Source organism: Narcine bancroftii, chromosome 2 (genome assembly GCF_036971445.1).
Source record: "Narcine bancroftii isolate sNarBan1 chromosome 2, sNarBan1.hap1, whole genome shotgun sequence".
NCBI classification, from domain to species: Eukaryota; Metazoa; Chordata; class Chondrichthyes; order Torpediniformes; family Narcinidae; genus Narcine; species Narcine bancroftii.
The window spans coordinates 185,070,020-185,096,253 of NC_091470.1; the positions used below are offsets into that span (position 1 = coordinate 185,070,020).

Here is a 26,234-nt window from a genome sequence, read left to right on the forward strand (position 1 = left end):
GGAGATTAATGAAAACTTCAGAGCATTATACGAACAATTATACCAAACTGAAAATGAAGGGAAAGAAGACAAAATAGATGAATATTTAACTAAAATTGAACTACCAAAATTATAAATAGAAGAACAAAATAAATTAACAGAACCATTTGAAATAGTAGAAATACAAGAGATAATAAAAAAACTACCGAATAATAAAACACCAGGAGAGGATGGATTCCCAATAGAATTCTATAAAACATTTAAAGATTTATTAATTCCTCCCCTCCTGGAAGTAATCAACCAGATTGATAAAACACAAAGCTTACCAGATTCATGCAAAACAGCAATAATTACAGTAATACCAAAGACAGGGAAAGATCCACTTGCACCAGCGTCATATAGACCATTATCTTTACTTAACACAGATTATAAGATAATAGCTAAACTATTAGCAAACAGATTAGCCGACTATGTACCAAAAATAGTAAATCTAGACCAAACTGGATTTATTAAAAAAAGATGAACAACAGACAATATTTGTAAATTTATTAACTTAATTCATGCAGTAGAAGGAAATAAAACTCCAACAGTAGCGGTTGCTTTAGATGCAGAGAAGGCCTTTGACAGAGTAGAATGGAATTATTTATTCAAAGTACTACAAAAATTCAGTTTACCAGAGAAATATATTAATTGGATTCTTTGGCTTGGCTTCGCGGACGAAGATTTATGGAGGGGGTAAAAGTCCACGTCAGCTGCAGGCTCGTTTGTGGCTGACAAGTCCGATGCGGGACAGGCAGACACGGTTGCAGCGGCTGCAGGGGAAAATTGGTTGGTTGGGGTTGGGTGTTGGGTTTTTCCTCCTTTTCCTTTTGTCAGTGAGGTGGGCTCTGCGGTCTTCTTCAAAGGAGGTTGCTGCCCGCCAAACTGTGAGGCGCCAAGATGCACGGTTTGAGGCGATATCAGCCCACTGGCGGTGTTCAATGTGGCAGGCACCAAGAGATTTCTTTAGGCAGTCCTTGTACCTCTTCTTTGGTGCACCTCTGTCACGGTGGCCAGTGGAGAGCTCGCCATATAACACGATCTTGGGAAGGCGATGGTCCTCCATTCTGGAGACGTGACCCACCCAGCGCAGCTGGATCTTCAGCAGCGTGGACTCGATGCTGTCGACCTCTGCCATCTCGAGTACTTCGACGTTAGGGATGAAAGCGCTCCAGTGGATGTTGTGGATGGAGCGGAGACAATGCTGGTGGAAGCGTTCTAGGAGCCGTAGGTGATGCCGGTAGAGGACCCATGATTCGGAGCCGAACAGGAGTGTGGGTATGACAACGGCTCTGTATACGCTTATCTTTGTGAGGTTTTTCAGTTGGTTGTTTTTCCAGACTCTTTTGTGTAGTCTTCCAAAGGCGCTATTTGCCTTGGCGAGTCTGTTGTCTATCTCATTGTCGATCCTTGCATCTGATGAAATGGTGCAGCCGAGATAGGTAAACTGGTTGACCGTTTTGAGTTTTGTGTGCCCGATGGAGATGTGGGGGGGCTGGTAGTCATGGTGGGGAGCTGGCTGATGGAGGACCTCAGTTTTCTTCAGGCTGACTTCCAGGCCAAATATTTTGGCAGTTTCCGCAAAACAGGACGTCAAGCGCTGAAGAGCTGGCTCTGAATGGGCAACTAAACCAGCGTCGTCTGCAAAGAGTAGTTCACGGACAAGTTTCTCTTGTGTCTTGGTGTGAGCTTGCAGGCGCCTCAGATTGAAGAGACTCCCATCCGTGCGGTACCGGATGTAAACAGCGTCTTCATTGTTGAGGTCTTTCATGGCTTGGTTCAGCATCATGCTGAAGAAGATTGAAAAGAGGGTTGGTGCGAGAACACAGCCTTGCTTCACGCCATTGTTAATGGAGAAGGGTTCAGAGAGCTCATTGCTGTATCTGACCCGACCTTGTTGGTTTTCATGCAGTTGGATAATCATGTTGAGGAACTTTGGGGGGCATCCGATGCGCTCTAGTATTTGCCAAAGCCCTTTCCTGCTCACGGTGTCGAAGGCTTTTGTGAGGTCAACAAAGGTGATGTAGAGTCCTTTGTTTTGTTCTCTGCACTTTTCTTGGAGCTGTCTGAGGGCAAAAACCATGTCAGTGGTTCCTCTGTTTGGGCGAAAGCCGCACTGTGATTATGGGAGAATATTCTCGGCGACACTAGGTATTATTCTATTTAGGAGAATCCTAGCGAAGATTTTGCCTGCAATGGAGAGCAGCGTGATTCCCCTGTAGTTTGAGCAGTCTGATTTCTCGCCTTTGTTTTTGTACAGGGTGATGATGGTGGCATCACGAAGGTCCTGAGGCAGTTTTCCTTGGTCCCAACAAAGCTTGAAAAACTCATGCAGTTTGACATGCAGAGTTTTGCCGCCATCCTTCCAGACCTCTGGGGGGATTCCATCCATACCTGCTGCTTTGCCACTTTTCAGTTGTTCGATTGCCTTATATGTCTCATCCTGGGTGAGGACCTCATCCAGCTCTAGCCTTAGGGGCTGTTGAGGGAGCTGGAGCAGGGCGGAATCTTGGACTGAGCGGTTGGTACTGAAAAGAGATTGGAAGTGTTCTGACCATCGGTTGAGGATGGAGATCTTGTCGCTGAGGACGACTTTGCCGTCTGAGCTGCGCAGCGGGCTTTGGACTTGGGGTGAGGGGCCGTACACAGCCTTTAGAGCCTCGTAGAAACCCCTGAAGTCGCCAATGTCCGCGCTGAGCTGGGTTCGCTTGGCGAGGCTAGTCCACCACTCATTTTGAATCTCCCGGAGTTTGCGCTGAAGATGGCTGCAAGCGCAACGGAAGGCTTGTTTCTTCTCTGGACAGGACGGCTTTGTAAGGTGAGCCTGGTGGGCAGCTCGCTTCTTTGCCAGCAGCTCCTGGATTTCCTGGCTGTTTTCGTCGAACCAGTCCTTGTTTTTCCCGGAGGAGAAGCCCAGTACCTCTTCAGTGGATTGCAGTATGGTAGTCTTCAACTGATCCCAGAGGGTTTCAGGGGATGGGTCCGTGAGGCGGATTGCATCGTCGAGCTTTGCTTTGAGGTTTGCCATGAAGTTTCCTCTCGCTTCGTCGGACTGCAGGTTTCCAACATGGAACCTCTTTCTGGGGGCTTTACTGTTCCTGGGCTTTGGCTTGAAGTGAAGGTTGAGCTTGCAGCGAACCAGCCGGTGGTCAGTGTGGCATTCCGCGCTGGGCATGACCCTGGTGTGGAGCACATCTCGTTTGTCACTTTCTCGCACCAGGATGTAGTCCAGGAGGGCAGTATGGACCGACCTAGGAGGGGAGGCAGACCCCTCCAGCCCGGGTAAGAAACCTGCATAGGAGAAGGCCACTCCGATATAAAACCTATAACCCAAGGACCTTGCTGCCACGTCCCAGCTTGCTTGGCCACGGCACACGAACCATGGGTGTAAACGGTGGGGCCAGTACTGCGCGCACTGCACTCCACCTAAAAGCTCCTTTGCGCAGGCCCGAGGACAAGTCCACGTCCTCCCCCTCCACGTCCTCCCCCTCCACGTCCTCCCCCTCAAAAGATGCTCACAAACTCAAGCTAGCATGCTGGAACATCAGAACCATGCTAGACAAGGCTGACAGCCACCGACCTGAACGTTGGTCTGCCCTCATTGCACATGAACTCCTCAGACTTCACATCAACATAGCCGCTCTCAGTGAAGTTCGCCTGGCAGATGTAGGCAGCCTCCAAGAACGCGGCGCGGGCTACACACTCTACTGGTCTGGCAAGCCTTTGGATGAATGACGCCTATCTGGTGTAGGCTTCATGGTCAAGAACTTCATTGCCTCCAAACTCGAAAACCTTCCGACAGGCCACTCGGACCGAATCATGTCCATGCGACTCCCCCTTCAAAACAAGCTCGCATCACCCTCATCACTGTCTATGCTCCAACCCTCCAGGCGGAACCAGCAGAAAAGGACAAGTTCTACATTGACCTGCGCAACCTCATCCAACGCACCCCTACAGCTGACAAGGTTGTCATCCTTGGCGACTTCAACCCTCGCGTCGGCAAAGACTCAGAAACCTGGCCAGGAATCCTGGGCAAGCATGGTGTCGGCAAGTACAATGATAATGGGCGCCTCCTGTTGGAGCTCTGCGCAGAACAGCGGCTTGTCATTACAAACACCCTTTTTCAGCAGAGGGACAGCCTTAAGACTACCTGGATGCATCCCCGATCCAAACACTGGCACCTCCTGGACTACATCCTGGTGCGAGAAAGTGACAAACGAGATTAATTGGATTAAAGCATTATATAAGGGGCCATTGGCGAAAATGACAGTAAATGGATATATATCAAAGCAATTTAACTTAAGCAGATCAACAAGGCAGGGATGCCCACTATCTCCCTTATTGTTCGCGTTAGCTATAGAACTACTAGCAGAATTGATAAGAACAGAAAATAATATAAAAGGGATAAAAATAAAAGACAAGGAATATAAAATCAGTTTATTTGCAGATGACGTTATAGTATACTTAACAGAACCAGGAATATCAATAAAAGAATTACATAAGAAATTGAAGGAATATGGAGAAGTGCCGGGATACAAGATTAACAAAAATAAAAGTGAAGCAATGCCAACGAATAATGTGGATTTCTCAAAATTTAAGAAAGAATCACCATTCAGATGGCAAATGCAAGCAATACGATACCTAGGTATATAAAAAAATAAAAACCTCGGCCATCTATATAACCTCAATTATTATCCACTAATGAAAAAATTACAGGACGACTTAGAGCATTGGAAAGACTTACCACTAACACTAATAGGAAGAATAAACTGTATTAAAATGTACATTTTCCCAAGGATACAATACCTATTTCAGGCATTGCCAATACATTTGACGGAGAAATTCTTCAAGGAGTTAAAGAAAATAATAAGGAAATTTTTATGGAAAGGGGGGAAACTGAGGATAGCACTAGATAAATTAACAGAATGGTATAAACAAGGAGGCTTACAACTGCCAAACTTTAAAAATTATTATAGAGCCGCACAATTAAGATACCTATCAGATTTTTATCAAACAAGGGAAAAGCCAGATTGGACTAGATTAGAACTAGATAAAATAGAGGAGAAGATACCTGAACACATATTATATAAATGGGATGAAAAATTGGTACAACGTAGGAATTCTACGTTTTACATCATCTGCTCAATATTTGGAAGAAGATTCATGTAGAAAGGAATAAAACAAATTACCAATTACCAAAACTAATACTGACACAAAATCAGCTAATCCCTTTTACAATAGATAACCTTTCCTTTAGAGAATAGGAGAAAAAAGGATCAAAAGAATAGAAAATTGCTTTTCAGGAAATAAATTATTATCCTTTGAACAAATGAAGGATAAATATAATATAACTCACGATACAGTGTTGGCATACTACCAACTGAAATCCTACTTGAAGGACAAATTAGGAAGCAGTCTGAGGTTACCAGAGGGAAGTAATTTTGAATATGTGATTACAGACACAATGATAATCAAAAAATTTATAACAAATATGTATATTAAACTGCAAGAAAAGGAGAATGAGGAAACAAATGGTTAAACTAAACAAAAATTTGAACAAGATTTAAACATAAAGATAAAGAAGGAAACATGGGAGAAGTTATGCTCTGGAATTATGAGAAATACAATAAACATGAGGTTACGTATGATACAATATAACTGGATACACAGGCTATACATTACACCTCAAAAGTTAAATAAATGGGACCCAACAGTATCTGATAGATGTTTTCGCTGTAAAAAGGAAATGGGAACAACAATTCATGCAATCTGGACATGTGAGAAAGTGAAAAGATTTTGGGAAGATCTAAACCAGATATTAAATAAAATCACAAAAAGCAATATACCAAAAAACCCAAAGATCTTCCTCCTAAGTAACATAAAAAACAAAGAATTTGGACTTGATTTGGATGGTGCACAAAAAAGATTTGTTAGGATAGCTCTAGCTGTAGCAAAAAAATGTATTATGTCAGCCTGGAAATTAGAAGATAACTTGAGAATACAACAATGGTATATAGAAATGAATAAATGTATTCCATTAGAAAAAATAACATATAATTTAAGAAATAATATTACAATATTTGAACAAATATGGGAGCCATACATGAAACACAATAGAGAAAACCTACCGTGGACATCTACCACCTAAAATGACAGAAGGAGAAGGAAATGAAAAGAATTGACTCAGTGGAATTTCTTGTTTATTTTTATTGAGTGACAACATTGTTTGATGGGTTTAATGTATCTTAGATTCTGAACTTTAAATGAATGGCAGGGGAGGTAGGGAGGGTGGGATGGGAAGGGGTGGGGAGAAAATGGCACTGTATATATTTGAAAAGAAATATGTATGTATCTTGATCAATGTGGTTTATAGTGTGAAAAATAAAAAATTAAAAAAAAAGATAAGACAAGTCCCCCAATTTCAACCTGAATTTCACGGCTTTATCATATGTCATCAAGATAGGACTTCATTCCTTGGAGCGTAGTGGGGATTTGATAGAGGTATTTAAAATTACGAGGGGGACAGATAGAGTCAATATGGACAGGCTTTATCCATTGAGAGTGAAGGGGGAAATGTCTTGGGGAAACAGGAGGGGGGAATTTCTTCAGTCAGAGGGCGATGGGAGTGAGCTTCCAGCCAAAGTGGTAGGTGCGGGCTCGATTTTAATATTTAAGGTAAAGTTGGATAGGTCCATGGACGAGAGAGGTGTGGAGGGTTATGGGGTGGGTGCAGGTCAATGGGATGAGGTGGGAGAAGGTGTTTGGCATGGACTAGAAGGGCTGAACTTGTCTGTTCCTGTGCCGTAATTGTTGTGTAGTTATATCGGATGTCTAAGAGGACCCGCCAAAAATACGTGTGTTGACTGAGCTGGTGTCGCATTGACTTGGCTGTTGGACAGAAGGTTCTCATGGAGTCTCCAGCAAAATGAAGAACATGTGAAGCAAGTTTTAAGTTCAAAGTCATCGAAGTGGCCATGGAATCTACTGACTGCACTGCTGTGAGGACATTTGGCAGAACTGAGAAGATGGTTGAAGAGTGGAGAAAGAAGGAAGATGTTTTAAGAAAAATGCCAAAGGAACAACATTCGATGAGAAGAGAAATCACTCATTGGCCAGAGTTGGGAAATCAAAATTCTTTCTAATATACAGGTACCTTAAAATTTTTTTGTAGGGTCTGAGCGGGTTATGGGACAAATCGAGTAGCATTTTGAGTAGAAGGTCACGTTTTTTGTATCTGGCCAACAAGACGACCCCTGTTTTTGGGGGACTTCAAGGGTCATCTTATACGTCGAAGTATATGGTATAAACCTGAAAGCCTTTTTACTTTATTGTCATTCACATTCTTTGAAAACGTTTAACCATCGCTGCATCTGCAAGTTCCTCCCCCTCCACGGAGCCGCCTGAAAGGCGAACAATAACATTATAGATCATTAAATCCCTCTCCCCCAAGTTTCTAGATAAAGGCCTCTGACCGGGGTGACTCTTACTCAGCAGGGATGAGGAGACACGTTAAGAGAGTCAACCCAAGGGTGAGCGGCATCAACCGGCTCTTCATCCTGGGCGACGCCGTTGCTGTTTCACAAAACTTTATTCAAACAGCTTCCACAAGCAAAGCCCGACAAAGGCCCTTGAATATTTGCTCCCAACTTCACCAAAGGTTTATGTGTTACTTCAGAGAACAATTTACTGTTACAATTTTAAACATACATAATTTTTACTTATTTTATTCTTACTTGTTTTAATTTTTTAAAATTTATTTCCCTCAACTTTTTTTCCAGTTGCTTAAGGCTCCCGGTTGCTTGAATTCCAGACACAAGTGGTTTTACTGTATTTCTTTTCCCAAAAAAATTTATTCACGATAAATTATTTATTTTTAATTGATTTTTTTTAAGTGGAGACGTACAAGAACAGGCCCTTCTGGCCCACAAACCCAAAACCGAACCAGAATACCCAGGGAAAACCCACATAGATCACAGGGAAAACGTACAAATTCCTTACAGACAGCGCCAGATTTCTTTTTTATCTGTAAATAATTTGTTGTGAATAAAGTCTATTTTGGGGAGAAAATATTCAGAACAATTCAAGGCTCAGAACGTCTTTTAAAATCTGTGTCATGATAAGCAACAATTTTTGTTGACAACCTTCTCATGCAGGTAATTCTCTCTGCTATTTCTGGCTTGTTGTTGAGAAGCAACATTAACCCTTTCACACTTGTGTTCCTGTTAACAATCCAGTAACATGGCATCTTTGGGAAACAGATAGATCCGGGCAAAACCTGTTACCTGATCCTCAATGTTGTCTTTCATCGATATCAGTGATCTGGATGATCATGTGGTAAACAGGACCAGCAAGCTCACTGACGTCGCAAGGACTGGAGGTGCAGTTGGACAGAGAGGGAGGGTTTCGAAGCTTGAAAAAGGATCTGGACCAGCTGGGAAAATGGGGTGGAAAATGGCAGATGGCATTTAGTGCAGATAAGTGTAAGGTGTTGCATTTTGGAAGGATAAACCAAAGAAAGGCTTTTGGTGAATGGTCGGGCGCTCAAGTGTGTGGTAGAACAGAGGGGTCTGGGAATACAGAGACATAGTTCCTTGAAAATGCCGTCACAGGTAGACAGAGTCATAAAAAGAGCTTTAGGCCTTCATAAATCAAAGTATTGCGTCGAGGAGTTGGGATGTTACTGTAAAGTTGTATAAGACATTGGTGAAGCCAAATTTGAAGCCAGAAAGATTTTTGGTGAAAGGTAGGGCACTGAGGAGTGCAGTAGAACAGAGGGATCTGGGAATACAGAGACATAATTCCTTGGAAGTGGCGTCACAGGAAGACAGGGTCATAAAGAGAGCTTTTGGCACAGTGGCCTTCATAAATCATTGAAGTTGGGATGTTATGGTAAAGTTGTATAAGACCAAATTTGGAGTATTGTGTGCAGTTTTGGTCACAGAACTACAGGAAAGATATCACTAAGATTGAAAGATTTACTGGGATGTTGCTGGGACTTCAGGAGCTGAGTTATTAGGAAAGGTTAAACAGGTTAGGAATTTATTCCCTGGAGGGTAGAAGAATGAGGGGAGATTTGATAGAAATTTACAAAATTATGAGAGGTGTGGATAGGGTAAATGCAAGCAGGCTTTTTCCACTGAGGGTCGGTGAGGTACAGAGGTCATGGGTTAAGAGTGAAAGGGGAAAGATTTTGGGGGAACGGTAGTGGCATAGCGGTTAGACCAATGCTGTTACAGTGCTAGCAGCACGGGTTTGAATCCAGTGCTGTCTGTAAGGAATTGGTACGTTCTCCCTGTGATCAGTGCAGGTTTCTCCAAGCGCTTCAGTTTCATCCCACCCTCCAAAACTTACCGGTGGTGGGGGCAAGGGGGGTGGTTGTAGATTAATTGGTGCATTTGCCTGTTACCATGCTGAATGTCTAAGTTTTTGTTTAATTTGAAAATTAGGGGGAACCTCTTCACGCAGAGAGCAGTGGGAGCGAGGAACAAGCTGAGGTGGGTGAATGCTAGCTCAATGAACAATTTGGACAGGTACATGGATGGGAGGGATGTGGAGGGATATGGACTGGGTGCAGAACAGTGGGACAAGGCAGCATAAATAGTCTGGCACAGGCTAGAAGGGCCGAAGGGCCTGTTTTCTGTGCTGTAATGTTCTATAGGGATTCACAGCTGTCCACAGTCCAGAGGGTGCATCAAAACTTTTATATATTTACTTCTGCTCCGTGGTACTGTCGAATCCATGATCTAAAGCTTGATTTGGATCTAATCTTCCGAATGGGCTCCTCCGACTGGATGGGCCCACTGCCACCCCACCATCTCCTTTCCTCTAGCTCTGTCTCTCTCTCTCTCTCTCTCTCCCCCCTTTCCCTCTCTCTTGGCCTCCTCTTCATATCCAATTAACACCACTTGTCTCCTTCCCCCCCTGCCCTTTCCTTTAATTCGGACACCTGCCTGCTTTTTGCTCAAGCCTTGAAGAAGGCCTCAGGCCAAAAATGTTGATTATGTAGATTTATCTTTTATTTTCCAGGCCTACACCTTCGACCACAGGGTCATCAGGCATGGAACGTCCTGCAGAAACTGAGAGACGAGGACTGGTGAGGTGATTCCCCCAAGCAGACCATCCAGGTCATCTGGCAGAATTCCTCATCGCCAGGGCTTACAACCAAACACCAGGACTTAGCCTGGCCGGCCCTCCCAGCCAGATCCTTCCTGTACAACTGGAGCATCACCTTCCATGCACGTTATCCCCGGGATGGCTGTGGTGGAGTGAAGGCCCACCTCTTGGCTGAATGCAGATTCACTAAGAGTGTGTGGAGAAGGATGCAGGCATTCTTGTCCGGATACATCCCCAGCAGCAGCGTGACAGACTCTCTGATCTACAGGAAGCTCCTGGGGATGCGCACAGAGTCAGAACTGCTGGAAGACCATCAACTCGGTGACCATCAACTCAATCGGCCCGAAACCTGTCGGTCTTTCAGCGCACGGAGATGTCGGTGAGGGAAGATTGCCACGGGCACGTCCCAGGCTGCAGGAGCACGTACTGAGGGTGCTGTGGGGAAGGACCACGGTCTAGTGTCCCTCCCGTCACCAGGGCACTGAGGGGATGAGACCGAGGGAGGAAGAAACGACAAGATGTGCCAGGGTCGACAACGAGGTATGGAGGGTAACAATGCACATTGATGAGAAAGTATAGATATGACTAACATCATGGGTGCTTTCTTGTTTGTAAATGATTTATTGTGAATGAAGTATTTTAAAAGGTTTTATATCTTTACCTCCCATGGGCACTGAGCTCCATCTGGATTTCTGAGCTTGTTCTTGTTGAGTTAGCAGATGCTGCGGTTTTAATGCAATACACAGAAGTGTGAGAGGAACTCAGCAGGGTCACGTGGGATCCAGAGGAAGCAGCGCTTTTATATAACCAACACTTCGGCCCTGAACCCTCGGTCAAAGAACGAGCAGAAAGCTGGCAGGTGGCTGAATTAAAAGGTTGGAGGAAAGAGGGAAAAGAAGGGGCAGGGGAAGGAGCACAGACCAATGGCCAAGAGGTCAGAGGTGAACATGGGTGAGCTACAACCTATCCCCATCACTTCCCAGCTTCATTCTCCGCCCACCAACCCCCCCACTATCCCATCCCAATGTTATGCCTTCCACTTATTCTGAGAGAGCACTTGTTGTTCGGGGGTGGGGTGGGGGGAAAGAAATCCTCCACCCAACCAGATTGTCAAGTCTTTCAAGAGTTTTGTGTGGGTTTTTGAACCAGCCATTCTCAGCGTTCCTCTGGCTCCACAAGTCCATGGACCCCCTTCCTCGCAAAGCAGTCAAATTCTGGTTTCTATCCTACCAACTACATAAAGAAGGGGGAAAAAACATTTATGTTACAAAGCTTTAAATCTATGGAATTGGGGGGAACATTAGAGAGAACCTCTTCTCTCAGAGTGGTGGGAACATGGTAAATGCGGGCTCACTCTTTAAGAATAAATTGTCTAGATCCATGGATGGGGAAAGTCTGGAGGGTTATGGAATGGGTACAGACTAGAAGTGCTAGAACTAGGGGTTGCAGACTGGGGGATTAGCAGACTGGCGTAGGGCACTAGAAATGGGGAGAACAACCCCTCATTGGGAAGAAGCAGAGGAGGTAACCCTACAGGAGGGCGGTGGGCCAGCGAGGGGCCCAGTTCCTGAACAGGAGTTCGTGTGGCTGGAGGCGAACCTGCAGACGGTCAGGTAGCCCAATGGCAAAGCAAATGGAGCTGCAACCTCAGAACTCCATTGAGCCTGATCCTATCCTTGCCTCCGGCACTGCCTTTGTGGAGTCGGCACACTCCTCCCACGACCTCATGGCCTCCTGGGACCTCCCTCACACCAAAGTTGTTGCCACTATCTATTTCCCCCAATGTGTGGGTGAGTCGATGGGGACAGCGAGGAGAATAAAATCTTTATGGTCGGTGGGGATCCATTGCTCTGCAAGACTCCACACCTCAATTATACCCTGATGGATTATCATTTGTGGTGAGGCCATGGGGGAATGTGCTCTGAGATGACCCATACCCTTTATGTTTGCAGATCAATGTAAAAAAAACACAACCAAGACAACAGCGAGCAAACTGGTAAAAATTGCAAATTTTTATTTTTTGTTTTTGTCATTTCCTGAAGTCAGAATCCACTGAAATTCAACACACTCTTTACTTTGAGTTCACTTGCCATTCACTGTTTGTTATGTTTTATTCCCAGCATTATATACATGCGTGCACATCGCAGACGCAAACATGCCTCACGCACTCATACACAGTGCATATACGCACGCACAAACCCTCATGTACGCACTCATACACAAGCATAGGAACACATATAAACAGGAACATGCACGCACGCACACATACAAACCCCTACACCACACTCACCCCCAAACCAGAACCAATGCACAAGCATACAAACACATATGCACAGACCTACGTATGCACACACAAAAACTCTTATACACGCACTCATACACAAGCATACGAACACAGACACGCATGCACTCACAAAAATTCTCATACACAAGCATACGAACACGGACACGCACGCACACACGGAAATTCTTATACACGCACCCATACACAATCATACAAATACGTACAGACACACTCACACACACACAAATACTGTCTTACTCATACACAAGCATGCGAACAACTTGCACGCAGGAACTCATAAATAACTCTTGCACACACTCTTATAAGCTCAAATTATCCTTTTACACACACACACACACACACACACACACACACACACACACGATGGTGAAACAATGCTTTTGCGTCTAATGGGCTTATTTTCTCCATAGGTTATCGGATAGGGTGGGGGGAGAGATTCTCTCTGGATATGTACCAATGCTTTATGAATCACTCGGAAACTGAACATCCAGCAGGGTCCACACTTAGCCTGTGCTGTGTCAACCCAAATTTCCATCCAGATCGTCACCCACTCAGGTTTTTTGTATAAATTTGACCCCGGACAATCCAAAATAAACAGGAAAATCTCCCCCCTCCCCCCCCCCAACTCTTCACCACCACCACCATTTAGGGAGGATCGTTGCATTGATAAGTGCTATCACAAATTCAAATACTGAGGTAAGGGGAGATTGAACCAGCAAACCCTTGCAGTGGCTGTTTACAACAGATGCCTGACGCTGGGGTACCAGATTTTCCCGATCTTCCCCCTGCCATTTAGATTTTATTCCTCTCTTCTTTGTCTAACCGTAAAGATTTTGACCGCAGTCTTCTCTACATCAGAGACTGGGAGATTGCTTCATTGAGTGCCTCGGCTCTGTCCGCCACAATGGTGGGCCCCCATTTCAATTGTCCACCCCCCTTCTTCTTCCCCATGTCACCTATCCCCCAGTGCTCTCGCATTCTCTCTTCCTTTATCAAGGGGATTAGATGGACTGAAGGGCCTGTTTCTATGCTGTAGTGTTCTTTATGTGGAGAGGTTGCTTGAACCCCTACTGTTTGCAATCTGGTGTCTCCTGAGTCCCTCAAATTAGGATCACTCTCATTCATAAAGGGCCATTCAGCCATTCAGCCCATCGAGTCTCCCCACCGTTTAATCATGAGGTGATCCATTCTCCCACTCAGCCCCACTGCCAAGCCTTCTCCCCAGAACCTTTGATGTCCTGGCTAATCAAGAACCTACCAATCTCTGCCTTCCTCCTTCCCCCCATCTTTGTTCCTCCATCTCCTTACCTCCAGCTCTCTCCCTCGCCCCCCCCCCCCCACCTTTGCTTCTGCCTCCTTCCACAGAACAAAAATCAATTCTCACCTGTCCTCTTATCCTATCCAGTTAACACCTTTTGTCTGTTGGTCTGCATTTCTTCCCCCTTTCTCTCCCCAACCTTTGTTCAGAATGGCTGCCTGCCTGCTTCGGCTTGAAGAAGGACTCAGGCCTGAAATGTCAGTGATACAGCTTTACCTCCCACAGACACTGTGAGACCGCCTGAGTTTCTCCAGCAATGACTGTATGTTTTTACTACTTTAACAGCATCTGTGAACTTATGATAATCTGATGCTTTTATTAATAACCAGGGTCATCAGGACCTTTTCTGTAGGTAATGCCGGTATCGTCCGTGGTTTGGGAACCATTTTCCAATAGGTTTGTGAGGCCTGGCACTTTCAACACAATGTGAAACCTTCAAAGCGGTCACTGAGTGGAGAGAATAAACACTCAGCCACTAACAACTCGCGCTAAAACTCCCCGACAGATTTATTGACTTTCAAAGTCACCATCCAAGCTTTTGAAATGGACGTGGGATACTTTGCAGCGAGGTCCCTGCTTTATGGAATGGACGTGGGACACTTTGCAACGAGGTCCCTCATTTTATGAACTTCCCCTACACCCTTTGAGCAAACTGCTTAAAATACCCTTTTTTCCCCATTTCTCGGTCAATGCCCGCAATTGATGCCCTCCTTTAAACACCCACCCCGAACAGAGGGGCAGTTCGGAGTTAAAAGTGTTGCTGAGGTTATAAAAGCCAGTGAAGCACAAGGGTCTTCAGGCCCTGTGATTGCCGAAGTAACACAGAAACGCTGGAGGAACTCAACCAGTCTCGAAGCATCCATGGGAGGTAAAGATATGGGGCAGCACGGTCAGCAATAGCGACTGGGGTTAGACTCCGATGCCTACTTTCAGGAGTCTGTAGGCTCTCCCCGTGTCTGCGTGGCTTTCCTCATGACACTCCACTTTCCTCAAACCCTCCAAAACATACAGAGGCTGTAGGTCCATTGGGTGTAACCGGTCGGCACAAGCTCGTGGGCCGTAAGGGGCTGTTACCGTGCTGCATGTCTAAATTTAAAATTTAACCAATGTTTTTTGATCTGAGCATGTCTTGAAGAACACCTCAGGCTTAAAACGTTGGGTGTACACCTTTATATTCTCCAGCATTCTGTGGTTTTAGTATATAAAATCCAGACGGGATTCAATTGGCAGATTTCCTCTCCTATCCGTTGAGTGAACTTGACCAAGACGGGCCATTATAGACGCTCCTCTACTTACAATGGTTCGCTTATGATTTTCCGATGATGGTCCCCACACTGATCCCACTGGCCCACTCTCTTCCCACAGCCCCGTATCAGTCCCCACACTGATCCCACTGGCCCACTCTCTACCCACAGCCCCATATCAATCCCCACACTGATCCCACTTGCCCACTCTCTCCCCACAGCCCCATATCAGTCCCCACACTGATCTCACTGCTCCGCTCTCTGCCCAAAGCCCGTATCAGTCCCCACTCTCTCCCCACAGCCTGTGTTGGTCCCCACACTGATCCCACAGCCCTGCTCCCTCCCCACAGCTCTGTGTCGGTCCCCACACTGATCCCACTGGCCCACTCTCTACCCACACCCCCCACACTGACCTCACTGCTCCGCTCTCTGCCCACAGCCCGTATCAGTCCCCACTCTATCCCCACAGCCTGTGTTGGTCCCCACATTGATCCTACTGCCCTGCTCTCTCCCCACAGCCCCGTGTCGGTCTCCACAATGATCCCACTGCCCCGCTCTCTCCCCACAGCCCCTTGTCGGTCCCCATACTGATTCCACTGCCCTACTCTCTCCCCACAGCCCCGTGTCAGTCCTCACACTGATACCTGCATTATTTTTCTACACAATCTTTCCACTTACGATGGGTTTATCGGAGCATAACCCTACTGTAAGTAGAGGAGCATCGTTATTTAGGTTTAGTTAATTCCTTGAATTTAAGTTCCCAGATATCACATCGGGAGTTGAACTGGATCCACGGGCTGCATCTCCAGTGACTATGGTATCCCCAGGCAAGTGGAACAGAGATTCATCTGTGAGAGAGATACTCAGAATGGAAGGACTATCCTCTGGAGAACAAGAGGCCGATAATTAACCAAGTCGGTTAACTCTCACTGGCGTTTCACAGGAAATCGGGGGAGGGGTGGGGGTCCTGTTGGTATACAAAACTTAACTGGCCGGAGCAATGGACAGGGGGCCAGTTCAACCCCCCCCCCCCACCCCACCCCCCCCCCCCACCCCAGCTACCATTCCTGGCTCACTCAAGAAACGACAAGGGCCGCACGTTCACAGATACCGGATCTGAGCACCCGCAAGACACCATGTCAACCTGGCAAGCTCGATCATTTAAGAGACAACATAAACAATATTAATGTTAATAACCGATTGGAAAATGCCAAATACAGACAGATGCCATAATCAGAAGCCCAATAAAGGGATATGGTTAAAGGCGGGGTGACTTTGTTCCTGCCTCCAGTTCCGAAGTAAACAACCCTATTTAAAATTTGATGATCAGAAATCTTTCATATCGGGGGAGCTTCTTCACTCAGAGTGGTGTGGAGGGGGGGGGGGGGGTGCAGGAGTCTGGAACGACCTGCCATCCAATGATGAATGTGGACTCGATCTTGGTAAATTGGATAGATACATGGATGGGAGAGGTCTGAAATGGGAGCAGGTCAGTGAGACCAGCAAAATAATGGATGACACAGACTACAAGGGCCAAATGGCCTGTTTTCTGTGCTGTAGCATTCTATGGTTCTAAAGAGACAATATGCCTGAAGATGAGGAAACTTTCTATTCAATTCTCAGTCTTTTTCTTGTAGAACATAGACCATTCCAGCACAGTACAAGCCCTTCAGCCCACATTGTTGTTCCGACCTATTGAACAATCTAAACCTTCCCTACCTCTTTTTTTCTGTGCCTGTCCAAGAGTCTTTTAAATTACCCTATTGTGCCAGCCTCCACCACCATCCCCAGCAATGCATTCCAGGCACCAATGGTGTAAAACACATCCCTGATGTCTCCCCTAAATTTTTCTCCCTTCATTTTGTACAGACGTCATCTGGTGTCTACCGGCCATCCACCCTATCGATGCTTCTCATAATCTGGTAGACTTCTATCAAGTCTCCTCTCACCTTTCTTCCTTCCAAAAAGCCCCAGCTCTGCTAACCTTGTCACATAAGACGTGCTCTCCACACCAGGCAACATCCTGGTGAATCTCCTCCTCATCCTCTCTGTAGCTTCCACATCCTTCCAGTAACAAGGCAGCCAAAACAATATTCCACGAAATAGACACCCAAATGCTTAGCTGTTGGATGCCCAGGACACAAGATTTTCCATCTCACTGCAAGATTCGGAGAGGATTATTCCTTGCGGGGCACTTTGGTTCATTCCTCAATCACCACCGACACCCCTCTCATTCCCGCAGGCCCTGCATGGGAAAACGTGGGAATTAGAAAGAATATCACCTCCCACCGTAGCACACACCATCTTAGAAGTACAATGATCCTTCCATCCTCCTCATTGAGTCGCAATCTTTGAACTTTCTGAGCAAGTGGGAACATCTTCCCCTGATGGACACTAATCGACCAAGATCAACAACTTCTTGAGGGCAGTTAGAGGCAGGCAACTAACATTTGGCGGCTTGGTTAGCGTCATACTGTTGCAGCACCAGCGGCCTGGGCTTGAATCCCGTTCACCCCTTGACCTGTGTGGGTTTCCTCCAGAGGCTCCGGTTTCCTCCACCCCCCCCCCTCCAAAACATATGGAATTTGCAGGTTAATTGGAGCATTTAGGGTGCCCTAGTTCCTCATGACCCTTGAGATGTGGCCTCATCGAGCACACTTCAGAAATGACTGCTTTTCAGAAGGTCCCCAGTCAGACTTCAAAGAGAACCCCCCACCAATGCTCCAAGACACTCCAGCCCATTCCTCCTCTGACTTCCATCTTTGGCTTCTGGCCCTCACTGACCGAACTCTGGCATTAAGGATCAACGCCTTCAGAGCCTCACTCTCCAAAATCCTGGCAGACAATTCCACTTGGCCCCCGTCTACACTGCCTTGGATGGCACGTTTTATTTTAAAATTGAGACATCTAGCATGGTAACAGGCCCCTTCGGCCCACGAGCCCCCGTGGTGGGATGCGGGGGAGGAACTGGGACACCCCACCGGGGAAAACCCACACAGACATGGGGAGAACATACAAACTCCTTGCAGGCAGCGTGGGATTCGAACCCCAGTCCCGGATACTGGCGGTGTAACCACGTTGTGCTAACCGTGCCACCCCCATTCTTCCCGCAGTCACGGTAAACCCCCTCCTCTTGTTCAGTTTTGCTGACCATCCATTTTCTCCCTTGTTCCCTCCTCTCTCCTTCTCCACGTCTGGCTGATTATTTCCTGTGACATCTGCTTTTATTTCAGTCTGCCGATTTCTGTCGACCCTGCTCCACTGGTCCATGAGATCTTGGCTGATCTGGCCATGGACTTAGCTCCATTTACCCATCTGTTCTACATACCCAAGAGTTCACTAATGATTTAAAGATCTATTCAACTATCTTAATTTCATTTCATGAGGGCAGCCTTTTCATTGGGCAGGGGATTTCACACATCTCCACGAGCAACATTTCCTCTTCATCTTAAATCGACTCTCCAAATCTTAAGGCAGTTTCCCCTAGTTCTCGTCTCACCAACCAGTGGAGTCAACTTCTCTGCTTCCACCCTCTCATCGGAATGCAAAGCACAGGGCGGAGGGAGTTATTCATCCCATTAAGAGAGTCACTAGTCTATCAGAAAAGCATGCTAGGCAAATCCTCAACCCGCCCCATCCCTTTAACCTGGCCATTTCATCTCAGACATGAAGTTATCCAACTGTTTCAGGAAGACCATAAGAGATCAGAGTTCTGGTCTCCTGACTTGAGGAAGAATGGACTGGCTTTGGAGGCGGTGCAGAGGAGGTTCACCAGGTTGATTCTAGAGATGGTGGGGGGGGGGGGGGGGTGTTGCCCAATGAGGAGAGATTGAGTCATCTGGTATTTTGAATGAGGATCTTGATTTAATTTAATTTAGCAATACAGCATGGTAACAGGATATTTCAGCCCACGAGTCCACGACGTCAAATAACCTACACCCCCCAGTACGTTTTGAACGGTGGGAGGAAACCAGAGCCCCCGGGAAAATCCATGCAGACCTGAGGAGAATGTACACACTCTTTACAGACCGCGCCGGACTCGGACCCCTGATCACTAGCATTATAGAAACATAGAAAATTATGAAAGCCATAGATAAGATAGAGGTAGGCAAGTTATTTCTATTGGTGGGGAAGACTAGAACTCGGGGACATCGCCTCAAGATTCAGGGGAGTAGATTCAGGACAGAGATGAGGAGGAACTGCTTTTCCCAGAGGGGGGTGAATCTGTGGAATTCGCTGCCCATTGAAGCAGTGGAGGCGACCTCAGTAAATAGATTTTCAGCAATTTTGGATAGATTTTTCCATAGTCAGGGAATTATGGGGGAAAGGCAGGTCGGTAGAGATGATCATCAGATTGGTCATGTTCTCCTTGAACAGCAGAGTAGGCTTGACGGTCCGGATGGCTGGCTCTCTCTCCTATTCTTTAAGTTCATAAGAGCAGAAATAGGCTATTCAGCCAATTGAATCTGCCCCGCCATTCAATCATCAGCTGATCCATTTCCCCATCAGCCCCACTGCCCGGCCTTCTCCCCATAACCTTTTGGTGCCCCTGGCTAATCAAGAACCTATCAACTACACCCTGTGACCCGGCCTCCGCAGTTGCCCGCTGCAACAAATTCCAGATACGCTGCCCTCTGGCTGAAGAAATTCCTCCGCTTCTCCATCCTAAGCGGATGCCCTTCATTTGTATGAATTTAATGGCCCCCACCACCAGTTTTGGAGGGAGTCAGCATTATGGTCCTTCAAGTTGGGACCTCACCCCTCAATCAGGTCGTCATCAGCTTTGACCCCCTGGTGCCTGAAAATCTGTTAACATCTTGAACCGTCACATAATAATACAGTAAAAATGTAACATACATGATATACTTTCAGGCTTGTCCACCATATGCAAAGCCTCCTTATGAGTGTTGCCCGGCGCCCTGAAGAACAGGAGAAAGAGAAGCAAAAGAGAGTCCCTTCAGAGACGCTGAATGTCCGTGGATTCGCCTCCAGTGTCCCCCATGGCCACACAGACTCCTGTTCGATCCGTCAGCAACAAGAGCTCCAGGTCCAAACCTCCGGCATGATCAGTGCCCTTCGGGAGCCCTCCTTGTCCTCAGTGCCCTCTTGAATACCGGCCCCGCTATCTGTTTTCCACAAGCCACTGACCAGCGGCACGTAGCCCCGTGTGGGTCCTCTAACTGCAAGACACCAGCAGCCCACTGCCGGTGTGGGTCCTTCGACCCTGAACCCCTCGCTGGTCCGCTGCTGTGGTCACCTTCACTGTAAGGTCATTCCCTCTGCTCATCCTTCTCGATGGATTCAGGCGTACTCAGTTTCAGACCAGCCACACATCCAAGCAGCAGATATTTCCCAAGGTTCCCAGCCCTTTCAGTGCAGAAATCTCCCCTCATCTCAGTTCCACTTGCCCTCCACTCAGCATCCTCTCCCCTACCCAGCCTCCAACTCTCCAGCCTCTCAATCAGTTGTCCTCGGGAGGCTCATGATGTATTTGGATCAAGAGAAGCCTTGAATTCAACAGATTAGTAAATCAAAGATTTGCGTTCGCCACAGAATACGTTCAAAGCACCCTTTACAAGGTCCAGTGATCTCTCACAGGCAGGATAGCTGCCATTAGAAAGAACCAGAGATCCCACATCATCTGCAAGGAGTTTGCATGTTCTCCCCCTGACTGCGTGAGTTTCCTCTGGACGCTCCGGTTTTCTCCCATCGTTCAAATCATACCGGGGTTGTGGGTCAATTGGGTGTAATTGGGCAGCACAGCCTCGTGGGCCAAAATGGCCTGTTACTGTGCTGCATGTCTAAATTTGAAATCATACAGGTAACTTAAATGTTTGATTGCGTTCCTGAGATGGTCTCACACTCTAACCATGCAAGTTCAGAGATAGTCATCTTACCATGTTGACGTGAGTAGCCTGTATGGTTCAGCTGTCAGTCAGGAAGACCACTGCTAGGGATGGTGGGTTAACCAACAACCCTAGGCAGAGAGCCCATGCGTGAGAGATTCCCCTTAACCGTAGAATTTCCAATCATGGTTTTGTAAGGAACAATTTTCCTGTTTAGACGTCCCATTACCTGCGTTGCACCAATTGATTACATTTCATCAGGGCTTCAATGAGCAAGAATTAATCTTTCTGAGCTAAACAGACACTGGCGTCGAGAGCAATGCGCAGACGTGCTGGAGAAACTCAGCAAGTCACACGGCAAACATAGGTAACCGATGTTTCAGGCCTAGGGCCTTCATCAGTGATCCTTCTGAGGTCGCCTTAACACGAGCACTCTCATTCTCTTTAGCAGGAGGGAGACCTTAAAAGCATCCTACCCTACAAACCAGGACGCCAAGTCCAAATCTCAACCCCATGCCGCTCCTGCCTGGTTCCTGACTTCCCGAAAGGCGGCACTCCAGTACAGATCTGCCTTTCCCACCACCGATCCCCATCCATCCATCCCCTGTCACACCCCACCCTTGAGCCAATAATGTGGGGCTTATGGCATCTGTCTGCATTTAAATTGAACACATTTGATCAGTTAGACAGAGAGCGTTTCCCGACCCGTCACTACTGAGCTAAATAGAAGGCTATTATTTTGGCAATACCGATGAGCTGCTTGTCACGCGGATGGTTGTTTAGATACAGACCAGGAGCGGAAAAGAATCTGTAGGCCGTAGAAGGGGGAATGAGCTGGGGGGTGGGGGGAGGGGGAGAGGGGAAGGGGGTGGGATGAAGGGTGCTGCTTTGTCAAGGATTTCCAGCGCAGCTACCCCCGAAGGCGCGGAGAAGGTGTGGATCGGAGGGTCGCTCAGCTAAGGGTCCCAGTCGTCGTCGTGGTGCTGGGCCGCTATGACAACCACCACAGTCAGGATGGCACAGAGGACCATGGAGGCGATGCCCACTGCCAAACTGATGAAGGAGAAGTTCCGGGCTTCGCGAGAGGCAATCTCTGCTGACACCATATCGCCACGAGCAATGGCAGTCCGCACCTAATTCAGAGAGAGTTGCACAGCCACTGGTTACTTTCCACTGGTACGGCAAGAATTCGTTTTGTGAGCAGTCCAATAAGTCAGCTCTAACATGTACATAGAGAAGAGCAAGAGCAGATTATGTTAGTATTAATGTGAAAGATTCAGTTCGTATGTAATGGGATGGTGAGCATAACGGTCAATGCAACGCTATTACAGCGCCAACGACCAGGGTTCGAATCCGCCACTGTCTGTACAGTGTTTGTATGTTCTCTCCGCTTCTGCATGGGTTTCCTCCAGGTGCAACAGTTTCCCCCAGCCTCCAAATATATATGGGAGGGCCAGAAGGGCCTGTATGTCTAAATTTAAATCAGGGGGAACTACATGGAGACAGAATTCTAAGGACAGAAGTTGTTTTACTTACAAAACTAAAAAAATTAGCAAGGGCAGCAAGAGATCACTGTTATGGGGATCCTTCAAGAGCCTGATGGCTGCAGGGAAGAGGCTGTCTTTGAACCTGTCGATTCTCACTCATTTGAACCCTCTCACTGATGTAGAAGTTGGGATCTTCCGTGTGAAGATGGGTGTAGATTGATCACTGCTAATTAATGTCTACATGTGCCTCAGTGCTTTGTAAAAGATTTCAGATTGCAGCTGTCAGATTTATTGTCGGAGTACATAAAAGACATCACATACAGCCCTGAGATTCCTTTATCCTGCGGGTGAGGCAAAATTACCACTTTAAAAAAATGTACACGTAAACAAAAAGAAATATAAACAAAATGACTCTGCAATTCTGAGAGAAAATGCACAAGTCAGAGTCCTTAAGTGAGGCCCTGATTGAGTTTGTCGTTGAGGAGTCTGATGGTGGAGGTGGAGCAGCTGTTCCTGAACCTGCTGGGTGCGAGTCTTGTGGCACCAACACCTCTTTCCTGATGGCACTAGCGAGAACAGAACGTGAGCTGAGGTAGCAGGGATTCTTGATGACCGCTGCTGCTCTCCGATGGCAGCATCCCCTGCAGATGTTCTTGATGGTGGGGAGAGTTTTGCCCGTGATGTCCTGGGCTGTGTCCACCACCTTTTGTGGGGCTTTAAAGAATGCAGAGGGTTGTAAATATTCAGAGAGGTGAGGGGCCCCATAATGTGAGTTGCTGGGCTAGTCATTTTCCATCAGCCTGGGGTTTCCTCAGATCAGGTGACATGCCAGGACAATACTGGAGATAAAGGGAACCCAGTTACGAGATCGGTTCAAGTAATGAGGCAATTTTCAAATGAACAGTGTGTAGCTGATAGGGTAATGCTTGTCACATGGGAGAGGACTGTTTTTTGATTGGTTAAGTCAGATTGCAGCGGGGTATACAAACCCATGTAATTGTATGTTGGGAGAGCTCATGCTCCCCTACAAGGGTTGATGGGCCTTCCACCAAGCTAAAGTGTCCAATCCTCACGGTACGTTTCCTGAAGAATAGAGCACTACTCTGGGCCTGGACCAGGGGGATCTAAAGATGACCATCCACATTGAGGGGGTGGGAGGAGTCCTTCCGTCCAATGGCTCCCTTTCTGAGGGTGCAGGAAGTGTGGGCAGAGGAGAGGGAGGGGGGTGGGAGGTCTGTGAGAGGTCCCGAGCTGCATTCACCAACGCTCCTGCAGATGTTGCAGAGGTCAGGAAGGCGCAGCAGGGCCTCCATCTCCTCGGGAGGCTGAGGAGGGCAAGGCAACCGGGCCACCTCATTTTACAGGAGCGCCACTGAGAGCGTCTGTCTGGCTGCATCACTGTGTGGGACGTAACTGCAAAGGGTCAGACCAGACGTCATCAAAATAGCTGAGAAGATCATTGGGGTCTTCTTTTCCTCTAGGGACAACATTTCACGGGAGCATTGCTTAAATAGGGTTCAAGATATTGTGTTCCATGCAGCACACAGTATCTTTGACCCACTACCATCAGGAAGGAGGTACAGGCTTGGGAATAGCTTCTTCCCACAGGCTGTGAGATTGATGAACGGTATCTTGTAACCAAGTAAATCATCCCAAGATATTTATATAGATTTCATTTAAAAACATCATATGCTAAAAGACAATCTAAAGATACCAACAGCAGAGGGGTATCTCCACCGGAAGCAGTTCCAGGTTGAGAGGGGCGACAAGGCAAGGTTGACTGGTTGATAGGGTTTTAAACTATAGGGGAATTAAGGAATATTTTAAATTTAATTTAGAGAGAGTGGCGGGTTCCTGGAATGCAGTCCCGGGTGGTGGTGTAAGAGAGGCATTTAAAAGACCCTTAGACAGGCACTTGGATGCAATAAAAATAGGAGTTCATGGCTGTGAGGTCCAGGAGGGGAAGATTATGTGGACTAGGTTTAGATCAGGCCGAAGGGCCTGTAATGTGCTGCAATGTTCTGCAGACAGTACAACTCCTACTATCCGGAATTCAAAAAACCAGCAAAAATATCATGGAAAATAAAGAACATATAAAAATTTAAAGAAACGTTTAAAATTGTAAATGTTCTCTGAAGCAACTAGAAAACTATGAAATCTTTTGCAAGCCGAAATGGCGTCAAGCGAAGACTCATTCGCTACTATTGAAGGCTATTTTCATAAAGGTGGAAACCCATTCAAATTTCTCTCAGATACCGAACAGGTTTCATCGTAAAAGCGTATTTGCGTAAAGCGAGTATTCGTAAAGCGGGGGATAGCTGTATTAGTGTAATATATATTTAAATTATATCCTTGCGTGCTGTATATACATGGTAATTTTACGTGAACAATCTCGCACCATCCAACTGCACCCGTGACCCATTAGCCAATTATACCTACATCTTCCAGAAACCGGAACACCCAGAGGAAACCCCCGCAATCACAGGGGAAGAAAGTAAAAACTCCTGACGGGTTGTGGCCGATCCGAGCCCAGGAAAGAGTGTGGCGTTAACCGGCGGGCAAAGCAGAGCTGAGTCCACGGCCAGATCTGCCGCGGGCAGCTCGATCGGTGGAGCAGGCTCGTCGGGCCGGATAGCCGGCTCCTGCTCCTTAGTGGCCGGCTGGGCACTCACCTGCACAGCCTTGAAGATGGCGAATATCCCAGTTGGCCAGAAGCAGCACACTGTAGTCAACACTGCAATGGGAAGGTAGTCATGGGGAGGGCGCGGCGGATTCATCATTGTGATCGATGGGGGCATCTGCTGTCCCCCTGCCATTATCCCATTGTTTCCAGGAAGATACGGTCTCATGTTCTGAGGAAGAGACATCGTAGAACATTACAGCACAGTTCAGAGCCTTCGGCCCACAATAACTAATCCCTCCCTACTCCATAAGCTCCAATTTTCTTCCATCCATGAGCCCGTCTGAGAGTCTCTTAAACGTCCCCAATGTTTCAGCCTCCACCATCGCCCCTGGCTATCCATTCCAGGCACCCTCAACTCTCCGTGTTAAAAATAAACGTACACCTGGCATCTCCCCTTCACTTTGTACAGTCGTCCTCTGGTGTTTGTTGATCCTAACCCGGGAAAAAAACGCGCTGGCTGTCCACCCTACCTAGGCCTCTCAGAATCTTGAAGGCCTCCATTAAGTCACCTCTCATCCTTCTTCACTCCAAAAAGTCCTACATCTCTTAGCCTTGCCTTATAAGTCATAGGTTCTAATTCAGGAAACATCCTGGTAAATCTCCTCTGCACCCTCTCCATAGCTTCCACATCCTTCCTGTAATGAGGTTGACAACAATACCCTTAGGTATAGTCTCAACAAAGATTTATTGTGCTGCAACAGCACCTCGCAGACACCAGAGAGAAGGTACTTGGGAAGCTAAATGGTTGAAGGAAGTCATATGCTGAAAGGCTAGAAAAACTGGACTTGTATCCGATGGAGTTTAGAAGGATGAGGGGGGACATGATTGAGGTATACAACATTATCAGGGGGATAGACAGGGTGAAGTCGGATTACTTGTTCCCAATGATGGGGGAGACGAGGACTAGAGGGCATAGTTTAAGAATACAGGGTAGGCCCTTTAGGACGGAGATGAGAAAACATTTTTTTACCCAGAGAAGTGTGAATCTGTGAAATGCTCTGCCACAGAGGGTGGTAGAGGCAGATTCGCTGATTATGTTCAAAAGAGAGTTAGATAAGAGTCTAGTGGGCAAAGGAGTTAAGGGTTATGGGGATAAGGCTGGAAAGGGGTACTGATGGTAGTGATCAGCCATGATCTGTAAAATGGCGGTGCTGGCTCGATGGACCGAAGGGCCTACTCCAGATCCTATTGTCTATTGTCTCCTGGACCAGATGGGCATG

The 26,234-nt window shown here is 46.9% G+C and overlaps 1 protein-coding gene across 1 annotated transcript in view; it reads right to left on the reverse strand.

Moving 5' to 3' along the window:
• Positions 1-16,060: 16,060 nt before the first annotated feature.
• The window catches only part of prrt1 (proline-rich transmembrane protein 1), a 54,192-nt gene continuing 44,018 nt past the window's right edge, over positions 16,061-26,234 (reverse strand). Inside the window, exons 3-4 of the mRNA XM_069919553.1 lie at positions 25,004-25,183; positions 16,061-21,977 (exon numbers count right to left, since the gene is read on the reverse strand). Coding sequence (XP_069775654.1) covers positions 21,801-21,977; positions 25,004-25,183 — 357 coding nt within the window. The 3' untranslated portion in view covers positions 16,061-21,800. The remainder of the gene's footprint in view (positions 21,978-25,003; positions 25,184-26,234) is intronic.